The sequence below is a fragment of the Stegodyphus dumicola genome, chromosome 4 (assembly GCF_044657685.1).
Source record: "Stegodyphus dumicola isolate Sdum_Otavi_A_Nest chromosome 4, ASM4465768v1".
In the NCBI taxonomy this organism is placed as follows: Eukaryota; Metazoa; Arthropoda; class Arachnida; order Araneae; family Eresidae; genus Stegodyphus; species Stegodyphus dumicola.
The window spans coordinates 97,676,114-97,700,629 of NC_140771.1; the positions used below are offsets into that span (position 1 = coordinate 97,676,114).

Here is a 24,516-nt window from a genome sequence, read left to right on the forward strand (position 1 = left end):
TAGTTATGTGAGTATTAGTGATTATAATCGAGTGGAAATACGAAATTCTACAGTTCAACACACAACTCGTGAACCTGTTTCCTGAAGTGACAATATTCGCTGAGTAGCCAGCTCCACAACGTTGGCACATGGAAAAATAATTCTCCGTAGCGGTGTATCATTTTAGCATGCGAAAGAATATTTTTGAAATCTTAGGACAACAATAAGTCTCATCGAAAAACTGATTCTAGCTATGAAGTTAGAGAAGTTAGATAGAAGAGCTAAATATTCTAGCTCTTGCTATCGATGAAGTTTATCGATCTAGTCAGAATTACAATTACTTATATCAGTATGATTTTCTCAAATGTAACTAAATACGAGCTACTTTCCTTCGGAAAGGCTTCAACGAAGACATTCCTTCCATTAAGCAGACTGTCTTTGTACACTTAAGAAAGGAAATTGGGGAATAGAAAGATCTATATTCACCTTATGAGATCACCTTATGAGAAGACCGTATGACATTTGCCCAACTACATCGCATTTTGATACAGAACGCACCGAGATAGGCGGATCCTTGCACTCATCTTCCTTTATCAGGAATCCCATGAGGACACTTCTGTGCCAGTGAATTTTCAGTGGCAAATACATTTTCAATCAAGACTAGTAAACATATAGAATATTCTTTTCTAAAATCTTATACGTTTTTTCAAATTGAAACCAGAGTTTCTCTTTCGGCTAAGAAGTATTCTAGTAATGAGCTGTGGAAGCCAAAAACTATCAATTAATACCCTAGTATCTTGACTTACACAGCCTCGGTTAACATCTACCTCACTTACATTTCCAGCGTAAACTGCAAAGAAAGGAATTTTCCGGCAGTCTAGACATACAGATAAAGCATTTTTTGAATGCTTTAAGAAATAGAACTAACGCTTGACAATTTCTGGAATTTCTGACTCAAAAGTGTTCTTGAAGAATTCAGTAAAGTGATCCTAATCTTGCAAAGAGAAAAACCAGCTCTATAAAATTTTTAGAGTTATTCGAAAGATTAAGTGTGCTGTAAAATAACAGCAATGGAGAAGCACTTCTAATAATACATGCCAATGAAAATCTCGCAGATGTAATTAATTCTATAAAAGGAAAAAATATGAGAACAAGCATTGTTCTTGCTTGTGTCGTAGGAGTGAAACCTGTTATCAAGGATTATGAGCCTATTAATCAATAATTATGTTGCAAAATTAAATATTATATAATGTATCACATTTATTGCGGACCTTATTCGGAATCAATAATTATGTTGCAAAATTAAATATTATATAATGCATCACATTTATTGCGGACCTTATTCGGATCCCAATTGCTATTTCAATGGAAATCTGTATTGAGTTTATTATAACAGGAAATAATACAGAAATCGTTTGTGACATATTATTCAGCAAACAAAACAGTGAATCTATTGCTCTTCTGAACCTAATCCAAAATGCAAATTCACTAGATATTGACTAGATAACTTGCTCCAAAATTATTCTTATAGGAGACTGGGCTTGCACTTTATGTTTTCATATGGAGATAGCCTAAAGGAGAAACTGGCAATATCTTCATATATAATTCTGCAGCATGTTATTTTGTAGTAATTGATTATAAAAAGAAAATGAGTTCTATATTGGTTCAGATTTCCCTACGAGATTCCTTCTACTTTTCAAAAATTCTTCTTAATGAAACAAACCGTTTGATTTATAAATTGTGCTATCGAATAGAGACTTTGGAAATGTTAATACGTTTTTTCATAACTGGCAATTATCATAAATTTTAACTTTACTCATACTAAATTTTTCATTTAGTTAAAATTTAATTTCTTTGAAAGTTAATTGTTTAGTTGTAAGATAGATGTTGAACATTAGATCAATGGAAATACAAATCTCTACGTCTCGATCACCTATTAGCCAAGGAACGAGTTAAACTTATTTCGAAGTTGTTGCTGTATTTTAAGGTGAAGTAATTGTTGTGCGAACTTCACGGGTCAGCATATGTGATCTGAGAGAGTTCTACTTCTCTTATACTTACGCACTTAGTAAGTGAATGTTCTTAAAATAGGGCAGATTTGGAATTTCCTTCTCTATTTACAAAATTCTCCTTTATATTCATATATCGCGTTTTACCGAACACAAAGAATAACTTGATGTCCCTTCTCAGTTAGTATAGTGGAGCTGTAAAAGCAAGTAGCTATTGATATAGTAAATACACAAGAAACACTCACCTGTTATTCATATAATCGTTGTTTTGTTAACCCTCTAATGCTTTTTCTAAAAAAGCTTTTCTATAGCTAAGCCTTTTTCTTTTTGAAGGGAAGGATATGCAAAATATAAAAATCAAAATTACTAACTTTAACTTAGTTAGATCCTCTTTCAGAAATCTAAATACGTCATCTATGAAAACTAATCTGCATTATGTCATCTGATCCCGCTGAACTGTGGTAGGCTCTCATCCAGTCGCAGAGCTCAAAATTTAAATAAAGAAGTCTTCAGATACCACTGTTATTATTGCGCAGTCACATTTTTTCTACTCCACTCATTACCTAGGTCTCCATTGTCTGAGAATGTAAGCTTTCAAAATTTATGATTTGTGAGCCTGTTTAACAATAAAATAAAAAACTGTTTTAAATCAAGTCGAAACGTTTCACAGAAAACTAGTTGGTCTAAGTTAAATGCCAAAAGATGATAGTTAGTTAACGATAGTTACTCCTGTATATGAATCTTTTATGTGTCGGAGCACAGAAATCCTATGCAGCTTATTGGCCTTAGGAAAAGGAAATCTTTGTTGAGAAATTTCTAAGGCAAGTTGGCTTACATTCACTCTAGATACATAGAAAACCCTAAAATCGCCTATGCATCCCAGCTTGACTGCCAAGATTTGAACTCAATGAAACTATCGGTATTCAGTTGTCATATTCGTTTGGTAGCTGTCCAATTTTTTTCGTTGTAGGTGCTACTATAGTGATATTCTAAACACTTGTACGAGTGTTTCTGTGGAAAATTCCAGAACTTTGAAGTGTTTATGTTGATACAATAAATTTAATTATGTTATCATCGGATTTGAGTGCAATGACAATCATTTACGAACTATTATCAATCTATTACAAACCCTTACGCACTCAACAATATTATAATTAATTAATGTAGTATTAAAATTGTTTTGAACGTGTTTTACAAAACAAAAGCAGGTAAAGAAAAATTCTGCTTGCGTTTTATGAGTTTTTGCAATTTTTCTGGTCACATAAGGTTTTAAAAAATGTTTGTAATTTATATTTATGTTTAGCAATTGAATAAATAGCACTAGGTTTGATTTATATACATATGTGTGTATTGAAATTCAGTAATAAAATTTTAAAGATTTGAAATGATAAAATGTCTATTTAGACAGTTTGTATTCTTTAAACTGCAAATGCAAACTGAGAAACCTTTTGCACTTTTCCTAAACATATACAGGTATGGACTAAATTTTTTATTATTTTTACAGCTTATATACAATTATATACTTTATAGAAACAACGATGGGTTTTGCAAAATACTGAAAGGAAAAAATTATTTGAAATGAAAATGTGACTGAGATCATATTTGTTTTAAAGATTTTAGATAAAAATGTATTTTTTATCTCAGAAACTAGTTCATTAATTGCAAAATCATTCCTTGAAGTTATTAAAAACACTCTAATAAATACAATAAAAAAACTGGGGGGAAACATTGAAAATTGTAGAAGAAGAAAGACATTTTAATTGTAAAATTTTTCTTCAAAAATTTAAATTAAAAAAAATACTAGCAAAGACCTTTTTTCGGCTTAAAATTATTTTGTCTCTCAAAACTATTTAATAATATCCATAAAAAGTAGATGAAAATCCTTAATTTTTTTTTTTTTTTTTTTTTTAAATCATTCAAAAGGTACCGAGTCCCTTTTCGCGTTGAAGCCGATATGCACTTGTCTTAACTTAAGTTTTAATTTGAACGGAATACCTAGCATCAGATAACATTGTCTGTATTTGTCTATAATTTCAGTATCTTGTACACTTCTATCTAATTTTTAGGGGGATGCTATCACATTCCCAGACATCTATCAGCGCGATTGTTTCGCTGACAGTCCAGCGAGCAGTAACTAAAATTAAGTGAACCGCGCAGTAAAGTACGGGAAATCTCCCCATTTGCCCTGCTCCCGAGAGGTAAGGAACATTCAACCCAGTTCTATCTCCAATTCGGCAAGGCAGTTAACGCTTGTCCCATGTGAACGGGACACGTTGGAAGAACCGGTTTTCGCTACCGGTCGAATCTGCTCTTGTGAACGGGGCTTATTAGTTCCATAAAGTTAATTCCACTGGGAACATAGCTCTTCGGGGATTCTGACAGTTGTTCTGGAAGCATGAGGTCGGAAAATGGGATAAAGAAAAAAAGATCTTAATCTCTATCAGCTCGTACGAGCCTTGTAATATCGACACAATTGACACTCAAGCGGAAAGACTGAGAGGGAAAAATAATTTCAAAGCTTTTAGAGCGCGCCATATTTGGTGACATTGTACCTTTAGGTGAGATGATTGACAATTTATGTTCACAACGGAGCAATTCACAGATCTGACTCCAATTATACTTTTTAAGAAATTTAATCCATTTGTGTAAGACGTAATGGTTAAACTAATTTTAATATAACAACTTATTATTTAAATGGTTAATTTTTGCACCTTATAACATTTTTAATATTTAAATCGCAGAATTACATAGGGTTTATAATTTTCGTTTAATGAAACATATAACATTTCGTTTAATGAAATATACATATATCTTGTATAAAATGAGAACAAACTGTAATTTTCCGTTAACAAAATGGGTTGTGGAAGAGTGAATACATTCTGGTTACCGCGGAGCCACTTAGCGCAGCAAATTTGAAACAGGTGGAATTTTAAGTGTAGCGCATAAAAGCCCTTTTGCAAGAGTGATAGAGGATTCGTCTCACATGTCACTGACTCAAGTTTTGTCCATCAAGAACAACTCGGCCTCTCGCACAGCACTTTTGATTCAACTCATAGACGTCGCTGCGAGTAAACCTCCGCTAAAACACCGAATGTGTCGCACACCAGAAAGTTCTAAATCAAATTTGCTCCACGAACTTCTACAGTGGTGACTCGGACATGATGGGAACACTGATCTACTGCATCCGTCCACCTGGGAAAAACTGACGAACTGGGCACTCGGGCCACCCACGGTGCTTCGCTCCACAATTGTTCAATGAGCCAAACGAACGGAAATGAAGACAGATCTCCAATACAAGGATCAACCACATCAACGCAATGGTCTCAAAAGAAGGCAACAAGGCGTCCCTCCTCTTTAGCATACAGATACTAGAGAATACGAGGCGTCCGCAGAGTCTCTCAAAGTTTGCAAATTTTAAAGTCTCGGAATTATTCAATCTAGGGGATAGGAGCTCTTTTGCGCTAATGTTAGAAGATTCATCTTGCATGTTTACGGACTCAAATTCCATCGTCTAAGGCCAACTCGGCCTCTCGCACCGCACTTCTGATTCGACTCATAGGTATCGCAACGAGCAAAGCCTCCACTAAAACACCGAAATCGTCGCACACCAGCGAACCATGAATCAGCCTCGCTTTTCCGACATCCACAACATTATCAGTTCTAAAATACAGATCATTAGTCCTATAATATTTGGTTTAGGCTGTTTCGTGGTATTATTGACAAAAATATAAAATTAATTTAACATTGATTACCAGCAAAATAAAAAACATGCTTTCGTAAGTCAAATGAAATTGTAGACAATCATGTAACTGTGAAAAACTTTAAACAGTGCAATTAATATCAATTAATTAACAAATAACATTATTTTTTCTGAAGAAAATGTTTATGATGTCAATAACCTTTTAAGTTCAGTTTTATTAATTTTTAAAAATAACTATCAACCACATCCCTTGAAGACTTGCTGAACTATCATCTGTTACTCTATTTTAAAACTTTGCAGCTCACCCATCATCTGTTCTTTTCTTTTAAAACATTGTACCTCTTCTGAGAAATTAAAAAATAGCACCATTTTGAAGAGCTTTCTCGGGCAAAACAAATTAACATTTTAAACAAGAAAGCGTTAAAATTAAAGCTCCAAAAATCTTTAAAATTTTTACTTCATAGCCCATCTAATATCGTAATTATTTTGTGTAAGAACACCTGATATTTACTTCATTTAAAGCCTTACGTTATTCCAATGCTTAAGAACTCTGAATTCTAATTTTTTCTTTTATTAGATGATAGCAATACAATGTTGTTTTCCTTAGAATGTCCGCCTCGTGGGTATGTCTTTTATAATGCAGATGGCCTTCTTGTTCATTGCATAATCATAATTTATTTAAAATCCTCTATTCTGAGTAAAAGCTGAAATACTCAGAGTGACTTAATACAGAGCACAGATAGCATAATAGACAACACCTGGGGAAATATCAACTTTAAAATTTCTGTTGTAGCTCCTTTCAAAACAATATACATAACGCTGCATAAATTTAGTAAACATACAGAAGAGTCACGTATATACTATATATAAATATATATATATATATGTATTTTCTTACATTTATTGATTTACTAACTGGGTTCCTGATTTAAGACCAGAAACGTGATAAAAGTTCTAGGCTGACATGGAACTACGTCTCTCAAGTTTATTTTTATCTTTGATATTTTGCATAAGTAAGAATTAATGCTGGTATTTCAAAATACTCATCTATCAAATTTGCATGTCTTTGAAGACTATATATTTTCGAGTATCCTAAAATATAAGTCTTACTGTACATGTACTTAATATGCATGTACTTCTGAATAATTTAATGCTGAAAATTCTTTTCCACTATACCACAAGCATGCACGAAATTGAATAAAAATGAAAAGGCAGTTTGCTGAAGTAAAATTTTGCGATTTGTGCATCTTCGATCGCTATAAGCGTATTTTGAGACTCTTATATTTCAAGAGAGATGGAACTTTTGGTTTGGAAGAGTTACTATCTTACATTCTTTGAATAAAAGATATAAAATCCTTTCCGAGGTTGTGTTCTCTTCATGTGATAACATGTATCTAAGAATAAATCTGACATAGCATATACTATTAAGCCTCTTTATTTTCTCCTCTTTTTCGAAACTACAGATATAAAACAGCTATATATTGGCATAATAACCCGCAGTACTATAAAATCCAAAAATTATTCTTTACTATTGAAACATTTTGAATGTAGAGATATAAAGTAGGCAGTTTCAGATCTCTGCCTTTGATTTAGAAGCTAAAAAATAAATTGGTGTATGAATATATCCGAAAAATAATTTTTCATGCGTGGGTTTTTTTTTTCTTATATATATTCTTTTGGATCTTCTCCTTCCGAAATTCCTTACTTAAATTACAAAGTACCATTGAAAATATTAAGTATCTTATTACAATACTTCTCTGTCCTAAACATTTTTTTTTCTTAATTTTGTATTCCTGTTTATATGCTGAGACATATTAACTCAAACGTATGTATAAAATGTGTAGTATGAGTATAATATTAAGAATTTATTTCTAACACAACTTTCAATAAAGTGACCTAAAACACTTGTATGTTAATAATTAGCTATAATTAAATATCTTATGTATAGTAGATTAGATTATTTGAATACTGCAAGGCACACAAGGGCTGTCTACTTAAGGCAAGGGTTTCCTTAGTGGAAGACCTTTTGAACGCAATCGGGTTCGTATTTACTTTAACCGGATATCACAGCCACCAAAAATCCTCAGTAGGGCATTAAATAAACATTTCAAGGAATTTTAGTTTTCGGCATATCTGATTGATTGACATACAAGCAAACGCGTTTTTATGAAAAAATTTGTGATGGTCAAAGCTTCAAGTTGAACATTTCCATGTCAAATGTAAACGTCTCGAGTAGTTAGATTTTGAATCGGTTAAAAAGTTTGTAAGTTATTCAAGTTGGAGATAATTGAGATGGAATTCTGTTTTACTCTCGACGTACGTCTACGTTTACTTAAGTGTATCTACGTTTAAACTTAAAAAAGAAAGAATTCTTTTAAAACAAAAGTACAAATTCCTGATGTTTCTTAAGAAGGTGCTCTAATTCTGCAAATTAGTTAAAACAATTAATTCGCAATTCAGGAAAAATAAGCTTGTAGATTTAGTTTATGAAGTTCAAAACAATTTAGAAAGGAGAAAGAGTAAAATATAAAACTGATATAGGTAGAATTCTATTAAATGAATATTATGATAAATTTTTCGGAAATTACAAAACCAAACTTAAAAAAATAATGTTTCTGAAACATTTCTTTTCCCCATATTTCATCTGTTTTCCCTAATATATCATTACTAAATATTTCACTGACATTATTTCGAAAATTTTATTTTTAAAATGTTACCTAATTTTTTTTTGTTAATTTTTTTGTTATTGTATTTAACCTTAAATTTTAAATATAACGATAACAATAAATCAGTGTTTCTTAGTTTTACGCCAGTGCTTTTTCTTACAGACACCAGCAGCCTTCCTTGAATAACTAATGCAATGCATAAATTTTCACTACCAATAGGCATCTTCCGAACTACGAACACAATCACAGAAGACAAATTCATTTGGAAGAGTGCATGAGTGCCTTAGAAAGAGTTCACTATAATTTATTTACAAAGCAATCATTAGAAACAAAGCAAGTACAAAGAAAAATATAACACATACCGTATTTCTTCTCGTATTTCCCCCTCCCTTTTTTAACTAATTTTATCGTTCAAAAATCCAGAGGGAAAATTTAGCGAATAATTCAGTTTCCAAAATACGCGGTTACAGTAAAAGCATAACAAATGAAAAGTAGTTATGGATAAACTACTTGAACTATCACAATATTATTTCTTAAAAAACCTTTATTCCAATAGGAATACATAATATCAGAATTAAAATATCTGAAGGTAATTGGCGTCCGGGTCAATTACATTGTAAAGACCAAGATTCACCTCATATGAATGAATCTTGACAGCAGTTCCTGACAGAGGCATCGGAGGAACGAAGGAAAAGGGAATGAGCATGAAACTCAGAACTTAAAAGATCGAACACATCAGCAATATATAAGACTACAATAAACTAGAACGTAAATAATAGAAGTGAGGTGAAATCACATAATTCATAAGTTTGTTAGGTTTGAGAACACCTTTATGTGCTGGTAGCTTAACGAATAATCTGCCCAAAATACGGCTCAGATAATAAATGCAAGTGAAAATCAAATGGATGAAATGCTAATACAAAAACGCCAATAAAAATTGAATACACTAAAAATAATAATAATACTAATCAAGGAATACAAATTCCCAATAAATTAGCCATCGAAATTAAAAACTATATAAAACAGAAGTAGGGAAAATATTATGGAAATGTTTTTAAAATTTTCAGTACTAGGGGTTCAATTCTAATGGGAAAATACGAGGAAATACGGTAATTACTTAAATTGGAGGAGAAACATGTCAGTGTAAAACTTAAAATTACGCAAAAAAGCAACCTAAGTTTAGTAAGCTATATATTAGAATATTCAAATTCCGGCTAAAATAGCATTTAAAATCTATGCCAAGGAAAATATTTTTTTTTTTTTTAATGTGTGTACATTTACATAACAGTTTATCCTATCAAGATAAAAACATATTCACGAGACAGAGGTTAAAAAATTCCGAGCACAACTATATTAATATCAGTACCAGAGCTCTAGGAAAAATTAAAGATTTTTTTAATTAATCAAAGTACGATTAATATGTTTCTTTCTTTATAATAAGTTTATAAATAAATCTGAAAGCATGAAAAAGAACATCACTTCAGTTTAAAAATTTGAGGAATACGTTATCATATGGACATTGCCCCAGTTCGGCTTAGGTTAATGCGATTTTATTTTACTTTTCATAGTCGGTTTAATTCAGAGCTTCTTAGCTAATTTTTTCAGAGCAAGAGCTGAGAAAATTTTCATTTGTGATAAGAAACTTCATCCTTGGATTTAAAAAAAGTGCCATTTTTCTCGCTATTTCTTGCAAACGACAGTGAATTTTTCATAATCTACATTCCATCCTATTAAAAAAATTCGTAGATATTTATTTAAAGGTGCTTTGTGAAAAACGTAGTCTCCTTTCCCAGTGCGCAGTATTATACATTTGCTAAGCATACAGATGCCTCATATTTCTCATTAAAAATGAACAAACTTATTTTCGACATAATGAATTCATAATACTTCATCATTTGGAACTGTTGATATCTTTGCCAAATATTTTATATTTTTCCTCCCAAAATATTTCAGCAAAATAGTTAATTTTTATTTGCTACAAAACATTGAAGCTTTTAATATTCATAAACGTTTTTCATTTTAGTAAAGCATTCAAATTTCAGCATTTGTTGCTATCCTGTCCTTACAAACTTATGAATTTCTTCTCAAAGCATGTAGAGATATTTGCAAATTGGAATAAAATGAATTCATTAGTGAAAACAGTTGTTTACTAAGGTTTCTTTTTTCATTTTTGTGTAATAGAAGTGTAAATAATAGCTGAAATTAACGTAACAAATAAATAATTAAATTACATAGTACGTACAGTAAATATCCTATCTGATTTAATTTGTAAGTATTTGCAACAGATAAATTAAAATTATCATTACTAATTTTTAAAGATTCTATTTCCTGTATAATTTCGCCATAAGGCTACCTGCTTCTCTACGGCAGCCTAAAACTTTAATAACTGGTTCCTGAACCATAACAGAACTCTCTGAATTACTTCGTAAATCATTCGTTTTTCTCCGAAGAGGCTAATTCAAAGGACCAAAAGTTTGAAAGGTCATTGAGTGACGTCAGTGCTTTAAGAGGATGTGGACGTCAGCACTGTGTACTTTCAAATGCAACTGGGCAACAACTGTCACAGTTCTGTGCAAATCTCAGTTCTTGTCGGTAGTGAATTTGATCAACAATCGGTTACTTTGGCAGAAACCTTAATTTAACTTGAGATATTTCCCGGCAACAGTATCCTCCGGTAATACTCTCCGGGTTAAGTTCCTGGCAACAATATCCTCCGGTCCGGCTATTTCCTGGTAACAATATCCTCTGGTAATATCCTTCGATGATACCCTCCGGACTCTTTCATTCAAAATTACTTTATTTACATTCTACTTAAAACTTCCACGAAAGAGTTTATGCCTTTCAAAAATCTGAGGATACTATCATCTATTTATTTAACATACATGATAGCTAAAGATAAATTTCAATACCAGAAGTTTTATGGTCATAAGCTCTTCCTGTTATGGATTTAAATCATTCTACACTATCTTGAATAACACATCTTGACTAAAGCAAACTTTATAATTAACAGATGACCTTTGTTGTCAGTCATAAAAGCAGCGACTGAAATATCCACTCTAAAAAATCTCAACGAATTTACCTTAAAAGCTGACTCCCAAGCATCTGTTTCAAAGATTTCGCACATTTGTACTCAATCCTTCATTAAATTAATATACAAAAGGACGCCAACCCTTCCGCACATATTTCTACGCAAGAAATATGACAAACTTCGAAATCTGTTTATGTGGGGAACTTTCGATGATTACACTTTCTCATGACCCTAAACTGAGAATAATCACATAGAATCTCCACAAACTGATCTGCTGGCATTCCAAGGGTTTCTAAATTAAGAAAAAACATCAGTACTCGAAGTTTAAAAAAACATCAAACTCTCTTCCTACTGTCTAGATCTTTGTGAAGCTAAGCTCCTCATGTTGTATACATTGAATAAACTTTTACATCCTGTAAATATGTTCAAAAGGATTCAACTTATGAATTTTATAAACTGTAGTAACATATATTCCAATATACCATTTTAAGTATACCTTTTTAAATGGTATGATGGTTTCCTGTCACAATTATTTTCTGTATTCGTAACTTTTGCATTCTGAAAACCCTGGTCTCCCAGATTCTTACTCAGTGGTTTTTTGATGCTATTACCAATCGATGTGACCCTGTGGACACCATTTTAGTATTATTAGTACCATTCATTATAACATTGTGTTCCCGGTAATTATTATATTTATTTCATTATGTTATCTATTACTTATGTTTATCTGTTATTTTTGTTACATCAAAGCATGTATTCTCAATTTAATTTGTGAATTTCAAATTGCATTGTATTTTTAATAAATATTTAATGCAAGTGTACGATGGGACTGCACGATGTATATCATAATAGGTACTCTAGATCCTTTGGAAAGCTTCAGCAGCTGATTTCCTTAACCTTTTCCTTGTAAACCATTATAAAGTTTGTAGTTTCTTTAGGGTTAGTTAATATGGGAAGGCATTGGCAGTTGACCCATGGTACATCACTCATGTCCCCCACACTTGTACATATATCTGTAGTTCACTGCACTTTTATGTAAGAGTTACAGAGAAAACAATTTGAATATTTACTGTAGTCCTGTCATAAAGAGATACGTCAACGCATTCAGGAAATTAGAAATTAGATTATTAACTCCGAGTATTACGTAATCGTATGAAATATATGAAATTTGCATGAGAGCAGATAATCCGCCTTACAAACTGATTGATATTAAACATCATTGTAACCCAAAGTTATTAATATCTTAGCGAAAATCTTGTATTTGATGCTAACATATTCATAAACGAATCATGATGGCATTTAGCCTGTACTTCATAGATTGTAAAGTTGTAATAGCCATTAATACAAGATGTTCCAAAAATTGCAAGAATAAATTGTCCTTGACCACATTATCTAACACACATTATTAAAAAATTAATCAGATAAAACAAACATACAGAGAATTTTCGCTTTGACGATATATTTTATAAAAATAAACGAAACGTTAATTTTGTTCCTGCCTTCTACAGAGAACACGCCAACTATAAAGTTGGTGATGATTTTATTCGTGATATTTCTTAAGAAAAATCCTATTATTAAGCATGCAATATTAGTCCTGAAAATTCTCATAATTATACGATATATAATTATTTTCCAGATATGATTTTAAGAAGTATTTGAAAAATGTATTTTATCAGATACAAAATTTCATAATTCAACGCTTCTACAAAAGGAAATGTCCTTTAGCAGTAATTTTACATAACGCCTAAACGTTTTAATGAATAATAACGTAATAACGTATGTAATTTTTATCGTGTGAGACCATTTTTTTACCAATTTAACTTCCAAAGGCATGCATTTCCCTTTCTTCAAATCTCATGTAATAATTTAATTTTTTTTTTTTAACTGAATGGATGTTTGTTATCAAATGATTTATGAAAAAACTATCACAATCTGATGATGCTCAGTCGTGCAAACGCTTTTGAAACATCCTTCAATAATAACAGCAGTACTTTGAACTGTCATAGAAAGTGCTTGCTGTGTTTCATTTAAAAGATAATTTAGTAGTGCAGAAAACATTATTGAGCCTTACTGTTCCAGCTCTCACCTCTAAGGTCCCAAAGAAAATAAGCTTCGTTCACAATAGCTCTGCACTAAACCCTCCTTCTATTCCACTCTTATTTCCTGCTTTTCTCAAAGAAGAGGGAACAAGAAATGCAAAGATAAAGACAAATAGAAGATGCAAGATTCAGGAAGAAATTTCCTTCCTTCCGTTTTTTTTTTTTTTTTTTTTTTTCTGTAATCTCCGTAAACGAAAAAGTCTGCAAAAGTATCAGCAGCTCGGTTAAGCCCCATCTGTTTACTGGATTAAGCGGGCATACGTTCCCTTCAAGTATACAGCCAACAGTCAATTGATATATTCAACAAATAGAGCATACTTATATTCTGCATACAGGACAAAGAAAATGAAAGTAAAAGACTTTCATTTTCTTTCCTTTAACCAGCGTTTTTGGTATATATTTCATCCTTTTTATTGCGACTAATATGAGCGTGTATTGAACTCAGTGTTGGTGCTCGTCGCTATGTTAAGAAGTGTGCCATCGATATTTTAAACAACTTCCTAATAAGCTAACCATTAAAATCTTTTGCATACATTGTTGAAAATGACAATGCAAAGTGGTGAAGCTTTTTCCAAATTTCAATTTAGATATTTTTCAAGTTTAATGTTGAAACGATTTTTCCCACAAATCTGCCCTTATCGAACAAACTGAAATTCTCGGAAATTTACTGCTTGCAGAATCAGAAAGATCCAAACCAAAACTCTTTTCAATGCAATTTGCATAAAATTTTTAATATAATTTCTGATTGTTTTGACGAATTTCTAAAAATCACTCAATTTTTCTGAACATTATTCGACGTCCATGATATTAAAAACTCATCAATTCATTTACAGTTCGTAAAATAATTAAATCTTTTATTTCAAGCTCATAAAATAACTAATGGCAAGTCATTTAAAATTTTTAAAATCAAAAAATATTTTATTTCTCATAAAATAACACTCATAAAATCAACTCATTCCACTCATAAAATAACACTTCATTTAAAATTCATAAAATAATTAATGAACTAGAGGAGATAAAAATATCACATAGTTTAATGAGAGCAGGAGATTAAATATCTCCTATTTAATTAAAATCGCTTCATAAAATTCATGTACAATTTTATATCATGAATGAAAAAAACTTGGGCGCTTAAGTAATGGAACCTAATAATCAAATTGCATTGTCAAACACATTAGCCATTAGTTTTATGCATCCATATACAGGGAACAACTCAATTCACGAACAATTAGATTTACGAATAAATCACCTAAACAAAACGCCTCGAATCACAAACTACTTCTCGATTTACGTACACTCAATTTGGCAACAGAGGTAATTGGTGAAATAAAGATTTTTCAAAGGTGTTTTGAACTAGCATATTCCACATAATTAACTCTTAGGAATTTCAAGAAACATGATTTTAATATTTTCGATTGCTTACCTGTCATTAACAAAGGCCTGACAGCAAGTGACTTACAATGCCATGAATTTAGCCTTGAGTAAAATATGGCCAGATTGTGTTGTATGCAGAGACTTGGAGATAATTAACTCGATACTTTTTGGTTATTTTGACTCTTTTTGGTTATCCATGATACTAGGGTTCTAGGCAAAACTATAGCATAAGAAGTTATTTATAAAAGTTATTTATAAAAACATGGAGTAATTACTAGATGACTACTAAAGGGATTTCAACAAAAGAGAACTACAACAACTTCAGAAGCAGCAACAAAAGACGATTGTGGAAAAGGTTTTCAGAAGAAGAGGAAGAAAGAAAAATTGCTTTCATTCTCTAATCAGAAACACTAGGTCAAACAGGTAGGATAGAAAGTTCTCGCGTAACTATATCACTCTGATAAAGCGTTTTTTATCTCATAAGCACGAGAATTTTTGTATATGTCTCACTCTAGATACATTTTAAAAGTAGACAACAACAAATCACAGTGAATGAATTTTGAGTGAAGTGGAGGTCCAAAAGTCTCAAAAAGAGTCGAATGCAAATTAAAGACAAAAACAAAGAAAAAGGATAATGCCTCCTAAAGATTACCTGATTAGTGTAGGTGATAAGGCAACAAGAATCAGTGTGATATTCTAAATTGTTGCCTTAGTATCTCCAATAATCTTAATTCGGTGTACTGCATTAACTCAGATACTAGCGTGATTTTTTATGGAATGCGACAACTTATTCATATGATATAATTTTCCTCATCATTTTTAATTATAGCTATCTACTTTTCTTCCTCTGATTCAGAAAAAATAGTTTAATTTTTCATCCATTTTCTCTATTAATTCTTATATTTTTGTTGTTCATTGGGTTTGAACTTGCACAAAGTTCACTGTTGTAAAATTAAAATAAGCAATCACCTCTCATCCAGGGATGAATTAATATCTTTTGTTTTAATTTTTATAGGGAAAACTATTTCGGTTGACAAACAGCTTTCAGGAAGGAATTAAACTGATGAATCGGGGTTTCATTGTGCATATTAAGCCAGTTGTTAATGATGACATTTGACGCATTATGAATTTAATTCAATCGTATCAAATTGAACATCTTTTATTTTCAGTAAAACATTTTGAATGGAGATACAGTTATCTCGGTTCACAAAGGGCGCGTTTTCCTTCAAATGATTTTGCATTTGTGTTGCAATAAGTAAAAAAAGCAACTACGACAACTCAGCTACAGAAAGAACCAGAGGGAGAATGCAAGGTATCCAAGAAGAAAGTTGCGTTAGAATAATTTAGTTTTACGTCAACTTTGTCTTTACTAACTAGTTTTAAGTTTTGATTCCCAAGTCTGAAATTTATCGTTAGTGTGTTACATAAGAATAACGTTTCAGCCAATAAATTTTAAAATCGTCATGAGTCTTAAAATGATTCCGTAAAAACCATGAGAGGAATATTAATTCAGAGATGACGTAAGTTTGAGAGGTTTATTATAAGCTGTTATTATTTTTAACATGGAAATTTAGTATAACCACATTAAAATTTAAAGTTAAGGCGCTACTACAAATTTATATTAGAATTTTTATTTATATAATTTTCATCTGTTTTTTTATATATGTAATTTATTATTAGAAAAGATTTATATATATATATATATATATATATTCTCCAAGAAAACATAAATTTAATTAAAGGGATGAATTATTGCAATAAATTTGAGTTATTTAGATTTCTGTGAAGTAAAAATAGTTTAATGAACTGTATATAATAACCAAATTAAGTGATAGTGTTTCGTCTTTTTCTAAGTAAGTATCAAATTAGTTATTTGTTAGGGCTAAATCATAAGCTACGAACAAATCTCAATTAGTTTGCTTAAACCAAAGTACTTGCTATAAACAAAACCGAAAATAAAAATAAGCAAGATTTTCTTTCTTTTCTTTTCTTTACTTACAAAGAGTTGAATTGAGATCCTCAATTAAAAAAAATTCCCCGACACTCTCACAGTAGTGAAAATAATAAAAAAACTATTGAGACCTGCACAAATTAATGCAAAATAATTAAAATATGTACAAAAGAAGATATTTGAAAACAACAGAAATCTGTATAAATTAATAAATTCTTTTAGATTTAAACGCAAAATCAAAAGTAGGTATTTAAATACAAATCTAGGTACAAATCGATGTCAGAAAGGAAATTAAAATTAACGTACTTGTTTGCAAAATTTGAAATGAAATGGTTGTATCTGTAAATGTAGTCAGTGATGGAAGGTAATGCGGTTGTCGTATTTAGTGGGAGAAGGTGGTGTTTGGTGACTTGTACTCTATTTAAGACACTGAAGCTATAAAGTTGGTGAGATAAAATTATTGTTTAGTTAAAGTTATCGTTAGAGACTAGTTTCTTAATAAACAGTTTTTAACAAACAGAAGAAATTAATTTATTTGTGGTTAATAGTCTAAAAAGCATAAAGAAGAAGGTATCTTCACTGGTAAAGGGTTATTTAGCAGACTGAGAATTATGAAATAAGTCCATTCATTAGTAAGAGAATAAAATGCCAGAAAAAACGTGTAATTTACATTAGATATAAACAATAATTACAAAATTTTCAAATATTTAACTAACAGACATCCAATTTATTCCGCCTTTTGCTGGTTTAGGAATAAATTATCATAACCCTATTAATCAACAGATTTAAATTGAGTATTTAACGCCTGCCTTTCTAAGACAGAAATTAATAGATTTATCTGGTACCAAATCGTTCTTAAGAACTTATATAAGTAATCTCGTTTTGAATATCTAGTGTTATCGGTACAAATATTTTTGATTCGTTGTATTTGACTAATGACAGTGATTACTTTTCTGGAAATGTTTGAAGTTCAGTTAATTAATTTATTAGTTGCAAATTTGAAGTTTCTGGTTTTGTCATAGCGTTTAATTTGTGTGCAGTTAACTATTTGAAGATCTAAAAATTCGATACCGTTTTGTGAGGAATTAGTTTTATTAAGAACAAGGCTTTTGGAATTTTCTACTTTGTTAAAATTATTAAAAGTGATGAGATAATCAGTGTATCTGAAAGTACATTGCAGAACAAATTATATTATTTGGGTGTATTATTGAAAAGTTTTGATTGGAAAGTTTGATGTAATAAAAAAGCGGATAGGTGTATATGTATCACAGTTTGACTATAGAAAATACTATTAAGCTTCTGGGAATATCACAGTAACTTAGCAAGTTGTGGAAACATGCACAAAGTAATCACCGAATGAGATTAACAAAGGAGTTTTAATCAGGGGTGCAAGTGGCGCCTCCGCTTCCTTGCCATTCTGGGAGGAGTAAATCTATGCAAAGCCTGTGAAATCGACATTAAAACAGCAAAAATTAGACCTCAAAGAACACAAATATTACCATCTTAGGAAGCTGCCTACTCAAACTTAAGTACATTAGTGATTTTAACTGAAGTTAAAAATAATAAGTTATTCTTTCTTATTAGCGAACTGAAAACATCAGCGCTTGAAAATACAAACAAAAATTTCAACTACTTAGTAGCATCAAAACAGTAGCACTGAAACATCCCGAAAGGACATTTCGTCTTTTCTATACGGCGTCCAAATAAACAAAGTAAAGGGAAGTTTATTCCGCAACATCAACGTTGGCGGTTTTATGGCAACCGAACGTTCCATAGCACTCTGGCTTCCTTATTTCTTAAACTTTAAAAAACATTTTGTCAGCTTTTATGTCGCTGAGCGTTTATAAGCCTCCGCCCAAAGAACCGCATGTTACTTGACATTTTCTTACTCTGTGCAAGATTCTTGCGTTGTGTGGGTGTTAAAACCCATGCTATTTACGTGCTTCAATAAGCCAAATAGTGTTTGCTACACATGCGGAAAATTACATTTAAGTCTAAAAAACATGCCATTACTCCTGAAAAAAGAAAAGCCTCCTTCTTGTATTTTGGATACAAATTTGGAAGCTAAGAATAATAAAAGTAATCACTTATGCCGAAACCTCGAAAACGAGGGAAACTTATTACTTATGTATGTTAAAATGCACATAAATTTCGCTGTAATTTCTAAACAAGAATCCATATTCTGAAAGTGAAATTTATTAAGAAAAATAATATTTCATCTCTGTAACAAAAAAAAGTGAACATTTGTAGAACAGAATAATTAAATATGATGAAAACATATTGTACGTATAATAACTTTTCCCCTTCATATTTCATTATTCTAACTCGGCCTTTATTGATTATTTCACATATTTTAAAGATCATACTTCACAGTAATCGAATTAAATTGACTTGCATTTAATCGTATTTTCTGCGCAAGAGTATAATTAGCAGTTTTCTATTTTATTATTTTCTTCCACAAAAATACTTCAATATATTTCATTCAGTTTTCATCTTATTCAATGCCTAATTGTAATTTTATAATTATATACCATCATACTACAGTACTCTTAGGATAACTGTTAGTGTTTATTACTTGCGTCAATCTATATTTGTTGTAGACCCACCAACGGCAGAGGTGTAAAGTCGTTGAACACTGTTCGATGTAGTTTCCATTCCAGGTGAATGGGCCTACCGAATTGATTTCTCGCGGATTTACCCATGTATAACGTGGATGCAACCCAAATGTTTTTAAACCATCTTCCAAGAAGACGTTTCTCCACTTTAAGCCAAAACCAATTCATTCTTTCATTTACACTGCTTATTAGTGTGTCCCGTATTTACATCCCACCTGGTTCTGAACACGAATATTGCGAGATGAAAGACTAAAAAGGAAAAGGTAATTCAGTCAATGGTTAATTTTAATTTATTGCAACAAAACATAGGAAAGCTGAATCTGGATTGAAAGGTTTGTATTCTATAGGGAGACAATGAGTGTTTAAAGAAAGAGTTAACAAAAAATACTCTCGCCTTATTTTCTGCGTATTGGTTTAAAGTACTAATGTTTAATAATATTTTTCTGTTAGCTTATAATTCTAGAATGAATATCAAGTACAGGTTTAGAGAGGTCTTTAAAGAGGCACTGATGCATAATAGGTTAACAGAATGAAAAACATTTAAATTGTTAATCTTGAAAGAGTTTCCATTATGAAACTTTGTAAAAGCAATGAATATATTTCTAAATTACAACTTTACAAGTGGTTTTTAAGTGGTTAATTATTGGCAGGTAATTTGTGATAATTGCTAAATTAACTGAGATTAGTTGCGTAGATTAGAATATTTCTATAAAAATGAATATGCATCACATCAAATCTTTCTTAGTTCTTTAATCGAAATCAAAGCGTAGTATTTCACCTGTTTCATTCATTATCTTTGAAATGTGTTGTAGGCTTACTGTTGTTTGCAAATATTATTATGTGACAGCATTTTCAATAATACCATAAACAAATCTGGAAACATAATAAGTTCCCATTATGAAACGTTAAGTCAGAAAGCTTGGGTACTACGAAAATTTACCAGTAGTGAAAACCACTTTAAAAATTAAAACAATAAAAATATTTAAAAGTATTTTTGCTACTACTACGTTTTTGTAGCATCTAAGCTTTCTGATCAATGTTAGCTTAATGAGTAATGTACCAATGTTTAAAGTACTCAAGTTTTCTGAGTAATGCTACTTACATCCTTATAAGTAATATACAAGTTTCTTAAAAGCAAATTTAGCAAAATTTCCTACTAGCAAGTAAAATTTCTAAGATGCAAGATGTTAGGAAGAATTGAGGAACTAAACATTATTTTTATAATATTTAATTTCTGAAATCTAAATATTTCTAACGAAAAAACTTACTGAATTACGACTTTAAAGGATAATGGCTCAATGAATCTTCTGTAGCAAATAATGAGAGCCACAAGTGTAAACGTAATTTAGACATCCTTCCATGAAATCGTAGGGGCTCATCTATCTGAGTTAGCCCTCCAATGCTACAGAAGGAAAAGACAGTTTTATTTAACCTTAAGCGAACATTTGCTTAAAACATTTTTGTAAAACACCTAGCAAAGCATCGCAGCCTTATGAAAATGCAGTGAAAACAAGCAGTATCACATAAACTTTAGCAGAAGTATTTCCGTCTTTTTTGATGAAAAGAAAAAAAAACAAGAGCTAGCAGCGAAGATCTCTCCTTGAACAACTTTCGATGAATCGAGCATGGCCTTTACCAACGTCTAAGCAGCATTAAACTCAGACATTTCGAATGATCTTTCAGTAAGAGACACTGGATATCCGGAAATTGCATCACAAAAAGGGCGTCAAAAGTGCAGGAAAAAATTCTCTAAGCATACTAGGAGAATCGGAATGTCTCTGTAATCGCTCCAACCCCGAAGAAAGTACAAAACTAACGCCAAGTCGAAAAATAGCATAAGCATAAAATTCTGAATCTACTGAAAGTAAACAGAATCACAGATTTCAATGTAATGAACATTTAAATAACTAGTGAATGTTTTTGACTCTATTTAAACAAGTTTTAATATACAAAATTTTAACTAACATTATTTGTTCTGTTCAGAATACCTATTTCATATATTTAAAATGTTATTTACATAGAGTATTTTATAAATTTTTATAAAGTAATATCTGTTAGGTACTTATTTATTTATTTAATATTTCTGATAAAATATTCCCTACCTATATTTGTGCTCAATTCATAAGTTTCTTAACATACAGGTATTAGCAAATTTGTAACACGTACTTACGCTTCAGTACTTTTACTGCCATCTTTAGAACTCTAAAGTCTTGAACAGGATAAATCCATTACACAATAATAGTATCACTGATTGCCGCTTTTCTTACACAAACACCCCAGCAGAAAATCAAAATTGTCTGGAATGTCTAAATAGTAGGTAATTATCTTAGGGAGGATTTACTCTAAAGATAAAAAATTGCAAAGTAAAAAAAGAAAAATATTTGTAAAGCTGAGAAAGCAAATATGTAAGCAGTTAAATGACAATATGTAAAATAGCCGAAATTTTGCGCAAGAGACTGGTGAAGGTGAAATTAAACATGGAGAGGAAATAAGTGCTAAATCAAGATGTATATTGATTTAAAATCACTAAGCTATACGGTGCTGATGGTGAAATTAGAAAACATGGAGAGACTGCTAAGGGTTAATTTAGAAACCATGGAGACAAAAGTACGAAATCAACACATATATTAATTTAAAAGCACTAAACTATACGGTACGTAATGCGCATATAAACTAAGGACATAAATGATGTACTGATGTTAATATGCAGTATGAGAAAATGTATGGATTACTTACTAAAATTAAGAAACGCTTGGTATATTCTGGACGTAGACAAAAACTGAAAAGCACAAAGAAGAGAAAGTATTATTTGCCATTAGAAGCCATTAGAAGGCTTCTAGCCATTAGAAGGCTTAGAAGAGAAAACGTTAATGTAGTATTGGTTTCAATACAGAAAGTAATGACATAAATCAGAAGAATGTGCAAGAAAACTAACAATTTCCTTGAGTCACATTTACGTACAAGAAAAATTCAAGATAATGAGATGATGGCAGCAAAGAAATCGGACACTAAGGCAGAAAAAACTTCAGTATTTGAAAGCCGAAAGAAGGAACTTGATATGTATAGCAATAGAGATACATTTTTTCCCAAAATATATGAACTTATTATCTAGTGCAATGGTTTTCGACCTGATTTTGTCCCGTGCACAACTTTCATTAGTGCAAAAAAATCATTCTTCCACGCTCATTTATTTAGATTAAGATTATTTTTAAAGTGTTTTATAAATTAAACAACAAAAATTATAGAAAATGTTGACAAATACCAAACTTGAATAAAAATAGGTTTTTGTAACCAAAAATTAAATACTTAACAGCTGAATAAAAGACAGACAGCATTCCCCCACCCCACCAGAAACTATACAGTAAACATGGCAAAGTAAGTTTGCAGTTTACTCCTGGGAGGGAATTTCTCCCTGGTTGAAAACTCCTTAAGTAAAGATTTTCTAAAATAATAATAATTATAATAATTTGCTGAGAAGTATTTTCTACAAACAACTACATCAGATTTAATACATTTATTTCTCTTCCCACGAAATGAATAATTATTATATGAAACTGAGTGTGAAAGAATACTTTTTCCGTTCAATAGATAAAAAATATCTTGAAATAATATAACCAACAATTCAGAAGTTTCTTTTACATCTTCAACCAACATTTTTTTTTTCTTTTCCTTTACTCAAAACTCTATATGCACAGATTTTTTAGCATATCTGGTTGAATTTTCACATGAAGAAATGAAATTAAATTAGTAGATGCGTTCTTCTTCAGTTTTAGGATTTCTTATTTAACTATCTTATCAATCCAAGATCTGTAGGCAGATATTCTCATGTAGACGCCTGGAAGGTTGGGGTCTGCACATCGAATACCATGCGAAACGGTTCCAGCTAATACCCATTGACCATTTTCTCTCTCGACCATAAGTGGACCTCCAGAATCACCCTGAAAAATAATTTTAAATAAAATTTTAATTTATTTTGCCTGTTTTATGAATATTCTATCATATTTTTAAACTGTACATTAATATACAAAATATGTGCCATAGCTCTAACAAATATTAAAAGATGTGTTACTATTTATCGGAAATCTTCTTTCCCTATTTCAAATAGTTAAATCTGTATACATTAAAAATGTAACTTCGAAATATCGCATGTTACAAAAGCTTACAAACTGGAGCCTCTCAAACAGAATTTAATATTTAAAAATCATATTTAGATCGTAAATACAGAATAATTGCTAACATGCAAAGACTTTAACACACATCTTCTGAATTAACATTTGACAATATGTTTGATCATTGAAAGTAAAGATAAATAGAACAGAAATAGACAAATTAATTTTCATAGAACTGTCTAAGATCATCTAGAATTTCAAAAGCCGAAATAACCGTTAAGACTGTGCTTTCAAATGCTCTGTAGCCAAGCGCGTAACATCTCAAAGCACTAAATTAGCCTCATCCGATATCTTGCCTTTAATATCTGATACTCCCCCCCCTTGTGTTCGAGGGTAAATCTACACAGCTCCTTCTGGCGACTCATTGTCGCAGGGAATGATTCAGTGAGGGTTTGAACAGCGACTAGATAACTGTACGATTACCGTAGGTGTGGGCACTCATTAAAATACATGCCAGAGCTGCACGATATCCTACAGACGTGCACCTTTGGCGTTTATGGATGGCATTATATATATATATATATATATATATATATATATTAAATACTATAAGACTTATTACTGAGCAAATATAATTTGTAAACAAAAAGTGCCTCTTCGGATTGCTACCTTTATCAGATCGGCAGAAAGAGCAGAAATCCGTCACGTTGCTCATAGGGTAAAAGGCAGCTGCTTTAAGTTTTAATTCACATCACATATTTTCTCTCTCTCTCTCTGTATAATGTAGATATAAAGCAGCTTTCCTGAAAATATTTTTAAAGAAAGCCATAATCAATTATCCAAACGGAAATTGATCTAAATGACCTAAGAATATTTATGCTTACTGTTTTGTTGTTTTTGCTGGTTTATCTCGATAAGGCAAAGCATATTAAGGCTACTCTTTGAAGGCAGGGATGTCTTAAGGATTTCCTGAGGGAAAACGGCTT

General features: G+C 31.2%; 1 protein-coding gene across 3 annotated transcripts in view; it reads right to left on the bottom strand.

The window, feature by feature from the left end:
• Nucleotides 1-24,516, bottom strand: part of LOC118188135 (uncharacterized) — a 238,969-nt gene that overhangs the window by 154,792 nt on the left and 59,661 nt on the right. For all 3 annotated transcript variants that reach the window (XM_085815248.1, XM_085815247.1, XM_085815245.1), the window contains exon 8: nucleotides 14,905-23,359. In XM_085815248.1, coding sequence (XP_085671374.1) covers nucleotides 23,201-23,359 — 159 coding nt within the window. In that variant the 3' untranslated portion in view covers nucleotides 14,905-23,200. The remainder of the gene's footprint in view (nucleotides 1-14,904; nucleotides 23,360-24,516) is intronic.